Here is a 5,616-nt window from a genome sequence, read left to right as displayed (position 1 = left end):
ATATAACATGCAATCTTTTAGCTATTTTCAAAGTAGAGTTCACTTATATCTTTTAACTTATTGGTATTTTATGAATTTACTTTTTTTTGGGTAGAGATGAAGTCTCGGTATTTTGGCCAGGCTGGTCTTGAACTCCCAACCTCAAGTGACCCTCCTGCCTCGGCCTCCCAGAGTGCTGGTATCACAGACATGAGCCATAGCCTTAAACATAGTCATCAGCCTTAAACAGGCTAAAAATGCCACATACCTCAAATATGTTTTGGCACCAGGTAAGGTATTAATTACATACAGATACAAGCATATATACACACATACACACACATCCATGCACATGCATATACACACATACACAACATACACATGTACATACCACTTTCTCTGGTATTTTTCCAGCCTGATTCTCAGTCCTGCCTGTGGGTTTATTGGGATCCTGTTCATAATTGTTGGCTTCCTTCGAGATTAATTTTTGTAAAACCTCTGCTACTTCATCTTCCAGTGTGTGTGCTTGGCTTTCTGTGATCTGTTAGAAAGAAGCAAAACACATAACTGCTATTCCCAGTCTTGTGACTTAAAACAAAAAATCAGGACTAAACTCTGTAGTTGAACATCTATTTTTAAAACAGGAACTTTCCAAACCGTCTTTCAGACAGCCCCGGCTTATGCCTCCACTACGTGCCGGCTGTTTCAGTGACTGCCCCGCTCTCCTGGAAGCATCTCTGGGCCCACGGTCAGTGCCGTCTGCTGAGACCAAGGAACACTTATTTTGAGAAACGCCCTGAGAGTTGCTCCTCCACAGCTTTGGTCTTAGGCAACCTTTGAAGCTCCACAGCATTAGCGTCTTAGTAAATCCTGTCAGGGCTGCCCAGAGCTGAGGGGCAAAGCTGAGGGGGATTCAGATGGGATCGCGTAGAGGTTCTCACACACACACTGCATGCCTTTGCTCGTGGTATTTCCTTTTGTCACGCACATGCCTCTTAATCTCTGCTGGTTATATCCTAACCACCCTCCTAAGCTCACTTCAAACACCTCTTCCTCTGAAGCCTTTCCTTACTGCCAACTGGATATAAGCTATTCTCTGGCACACTGAACTGCTCTCCGGTTTTTAAGCAGCTTGCATCATGGGCGTGTGTGTACTTGTCTAGTTCTTCTGATAGACTATAAACTCCTGGGGGAAAAGAATTAGTCCTTACTTGTCCTTGAAACCTGTGGCGACTAGAATAAAGTAGATGCATTATAAACACCCGAATCAAGTGGCTTGGCTTCTTGGCATACTCCAACCTGTACTAAGAATTTGATTTAGTCTCATGCGTATGACTTACGAGGCCAAGATTCAGCAGTTTAGAAACAATCTTGTCAAACACTCTTCTATCGTTTTCCTCATAAATCCTGGCAGCAATTTTGTGGACAATGTCTTCAGCAGTTAAAGGAGTTCCATCTAGTTGATGAAGGCCGTCTGGATCATCTAGACAGAACAACCACAATTCCAAACCATGGTGATCCCAGAACTATTTTGTGTATCATATTATATTTATAATCTATACGTTGCTTCGGTGCCCTCAGATATGTTTGAGATCATTTATGGTGGTGCTTGGTCTACATAAACTCCTGGTTTACAATAAAATTGGTCTTCAAGTTAACAAGCTATTTAGGATGATAATGGAAATTCTGAAAGCTTCTTACGTGACTACAAGAGGAAGGCAGAGGTGAAGAAAACACAAAAGCCCTTTCCATTTATTATTATCACTAATAATGCAAACAATATTATACTTTTTAATTACATAGTATACCATATTTATATAGTATGTCATATTATTCAAAGCACCCTTCTATATATTATATAATTTGATATCCCATTTCCATACAGGGATTAGACTGTGGGGTAATATTCCCACAGGTGCTCCCTTTGCAGGCAAATTCCTTGGGGTAGGGGTGGAGAAACCTACCTCACACCCAGAATCAGAGAGTGTGTACTGAAGATTTGATGACTTACCTGGAATAAATATTTACTTCTAATTGAACATGTGTCAGAGTGCCTTTACGTAAGGCAGCTTGATGTGACTAGCCCCATTCTCCAGAGAATAGGGAAATTATTTTATTTTATGTGCCTGGAATTCAAATTTTTAAAAAGTGGCAACAGATCTGCACAAAGTACTATGTCAATCTCTGCAGGGAAACATGCAAATATGTATCCTTGGCTTTCTGGGAATGCATTTGGCAGTACTACTTCAGACTACAGCAAGGGCCCATCCTGAGGGAAAGGGTTAGTGGCAATGAAGCATTGCACCACGTCCACAGAGAACTTTCAGGAATCCATTAGTCTTCTCCAATCTATACCATATTGAGTGGATCAAGTTTACAAGGCACTTAACTCCCTGTTACCTCTAAGCAGACTAGGAAGGTCAGAATTTTAGATCCAGCGATACCTCTTGTTATCTATATATCCTCAGACCACTTTAAAGGAGAATAAGGGTATCTATTTCACGGGATTGTTATGCAGATCAGATGAAATAAGATGTAAAAGCACATTTAGATTGCAAAGTACTATAGGAAAGCTAATGTATTATTATGTACAGTGGATTTGTATTTCAGAATAAAGAAACTACAATTATCTTCTAGAGGAAATGGAAATTGAATCCCTGGCCAGATTCTGCCCAAATAATCCTCATCACAGCCACTCAAAGAAAGAAGGACCAAGGACCTAGTATATCTGTTCTGAGTCTGCCCTTCTCTTCCATGGCTTTGGGGATTCAGACAGGGAATTTCTCCCATGGCCTTTCTTCCACACTCTGTGGAAATGGAGGCATATGCAGCCTCGGGCAGAATATCTCCTTCTTGTTTGGAAAAAAGCTTAGGAAAATGAGTGGGGTAATTACACGCAGAGGACTGAAAGTTCTCCATCAGGATATAACTGCTGAGCTGTGAGCCAGCCCATAAGCTCTGAGCTTTTTGAGCCCTGAACACCAGAGTGACAAAGGAGCAGGAAAGCCCCTAAGGAAAATAAATAAACAAATAAACAATCAGTTCCCCTCCTGGCTGGCTGAAAATTGGGTTCATCATCTCTTTTTCAGGAGCAGAGACTATGATTTAGGTCTGATTTTTCCATTTGTGGGTTCCAAGTCAGGCTCTCGGGAATACGTGGAGCAGAAACTGCCCCAGTCTGTGCAGAGGTGGAAGAATTTATTTCTCTTCCCACTTATCCCTCAGGATCTGAAACAGGAAGAATATTGGTTGCTTGCTAGAGCTGGAAAATAACTGAGATGACTGTTTTTCAGTTCATTTACTTCACAACAGGGAGGATGTTAGTAACCCACTGACGAAACAGCCTCTTTCTTCTCTGCACTGCTGTATTCTCTCGAGCCAGGAACTTAGGTCTCCCCTAGCAGAACTTTCCTGGATGGATCAATAGTGGAATACTTGACCACTGCTCCTTACTTTCCACTGATTTCCCTTTGCTTTTCTAAAATAGACAGTATCACTCAGAATGACTTCCCTGCTGCTCATGAAGGGGTATTTCACCCTCCCTGTAAAAACCGCAGAGGGAAGCCAAACATGGATTCGACACTTATAACTTTGGTTAAGCAGCCACAACACTCTGAGTGGATATCAAAGGGGCTGTGTCCCAAGTCATCATCTGCCCAGTTATGTTTTGAATTCCTAGCGTCTAATATAGCACTTGGCATTCATTTGTTTAATAAATTTTTATTAAAGTCTTAATACGTGCCAGATATTGGAAATAGAGTGATGAATAGGTTAGGCATGGTCCATGACTACACAGAACTTATTGTCTAATTTATAGTCTGATACATAGTAATTCTCAACAAATATTTGTCAGATCAATGCACCTATAGTCCCAAAGCACTGTTTTATAAAAGAAACTTGGAAAAATCCTAAACCATGCATACTATAGAAAATACTGAAAAGGAGAACTGAGGGATCCTTATAGCACAAGCCCATTTGGAAGTTTCCTAAAGGTGAGAGTAGGTCTGGAAATACACCCTGCAGAAGTTAGTCTACTTACACTCCCTTCTGGGATGAAGACTACATGCTTCTAATGTTCTATTCAATTTGGCGGTCCTAAACCCTCTGGTCCCAGGATTTGCAGGGCATGAGGGGAGACCAGAAACTTATCCATAATCATCTCTCCAAGAACCTTCACATAGCTTCTTTATGATCGCAATTGGAGTTAAATGACTCCTAGGGCAAACCTAAAGCCATCAGGACTAGCACTTGATAGTTGCAAACATACTTGGGACCGTAATAAAATATCAAACAATTTAAAAATCAGTTACTCAAGTTAGTGGTCAAATCCTAAACAGATCTGTGTCTCTGTGTGCACATACAACCAATTTGACCAATGCAGTCAAACAAACATTACACTATTTCTTTTTTTATCAAATCAAATGGTCAGTTTAGTCAAAGTGGTTGAATCTGTTTTGTATGCAGTTATAATCAGTGTCTCTTTATTTCTAGTCCAAATATTTTAGGTTAAAAAGTAGAATTCAAGAGTAAAAAACCAAATTTCCCCGAGTAGTATGGAATATGACATATGTCAAAATATAAACCATTGCTGCCACCCCAACTCATAGATACACAACACACTTCTGAACTCTCCTCAGGCTGTTATGTCCTTTGAAAGTCCAATTGAATTGTCCATTGTTTTCTAGCGGAAATAATCAACATGATTCTCTTGTGAAATGGAACAGAATAAGAACATAGAAAAAAGCCTGTACACTCACTCCTAAGCACTAGTCCTCAGAATAGAAAACATTCGCTTCTTCAATGTCTACCTAAAGCATTTCATTTATTCCCTCATGTAGTCTTTCATTTGTTCATTCATTCATTTACACATTCATTCAGTGAATTCATGAGCATCTAGGTTCTGGGGCTACAATGTCTCTGTTCTTGTGAAGTTTTCAGTTTAGTTTTGCAGAAAGACATTAATCATAGGCAGTCACACTTACGAGGGTAAAATTACAAACTGCATTAAGTGACATGAAGGAAAGTAAGAAGATTTCTATTAGCTGATATGTGCTTGATGAACCTAGAAATGTAGACATGAACCAGTCCATGCAAAACTGTGGAAGCCACATTAAGGATTTTTGTTTTTAGCCCAAGGGAAATTAGAATCTACTAAAAGGTTTTATGAAAAAGAGTTGTGTGCTCATATCTGTGTGTTGAAAAGGCCACTTTGTCTGCCACATGAAGAATGAGTTGGAAAACGTAGACAGTGGTTGCTGGGAGAATTATAGATTTTGCTATAGTTCTAGTGAGACATGATTAGTGCTTAGACGAGGGTGGTGGTGATTGGGGACAGAGAAAAAAAATTGAGAGATATATGAGAGGTAAAATTAATAAGATTTGGTGGACTAAAATTTGAGAGGTGAGGGAAAAGTAATAGTTCGATCCTAGATTTTTGTCTTGAAAAATTGGATGGATAGTAGTGCTTTTCCTAAAGAAAAAAAATTCTAAGAGGGGTAGGTTGTGAGGTGGACAGAGATAAATTTGAGGTGTTTCTGAGACTTCCAATGGAAGATGTTAAGTAGGTAGACAGATAAATAGGTCTCTAACTCAGAGAAGTCTGGGCTGGTGACATGGGACATCAGGATATGGATGTAA

The 5,616-nt window shown here is 39.9% G+C and overlaps 1 protein-coding gene across 1 annotated transcript in view; it reads right to left on the bottom strand.

Annotated features, from left to right (window-relative positions):
• The window catches only part of SCG3 (secretogranin III), a 40,370-nt gene that overhangs the window by 32,548 nt on the left and 2,206 nt on the right, over window positions 1–5,616 (bottom strand). The window contains exons 3-5 of the mRNA XM_012658021.1: window positions 1,681–1,684; window positions 1,320–1,462; window positions 371–520 (exon numbers count right to left, since the gene is read on the bottom strand). Coding sequence (XP_012513475.1) covers window positions 371–520; window positions 1,320–1,462; window positions 1,681–1,684 — 297 coding nt within the window. The remainder of the gene's footprint in view (window positions 1–370; window positions 521–1,319; window positions 1,463–1,680; window positions 1,685–5,616) is intronic.

The sequence above is a fragment of the Propithecus coquereli genome, unplaced genomic scaffold (genome assembly GCF_000956105.1).
Source record: "Propithecus coquereli isolate 6110/MARCELLA unplaced genomic scaffold, Pcoq_1.0 Scaffold57, whole genome shotgun sequence".
NCBI lineage: Eukaryota > Metazoa > Chordata > Mammalia > Primates > Indriidae > Propithecus > Propithecus coquereli.
Note: the sequence above shows the minus strand (reverse complement) of the source record. Positions and strands in the feature narration are given on the sequence as shown.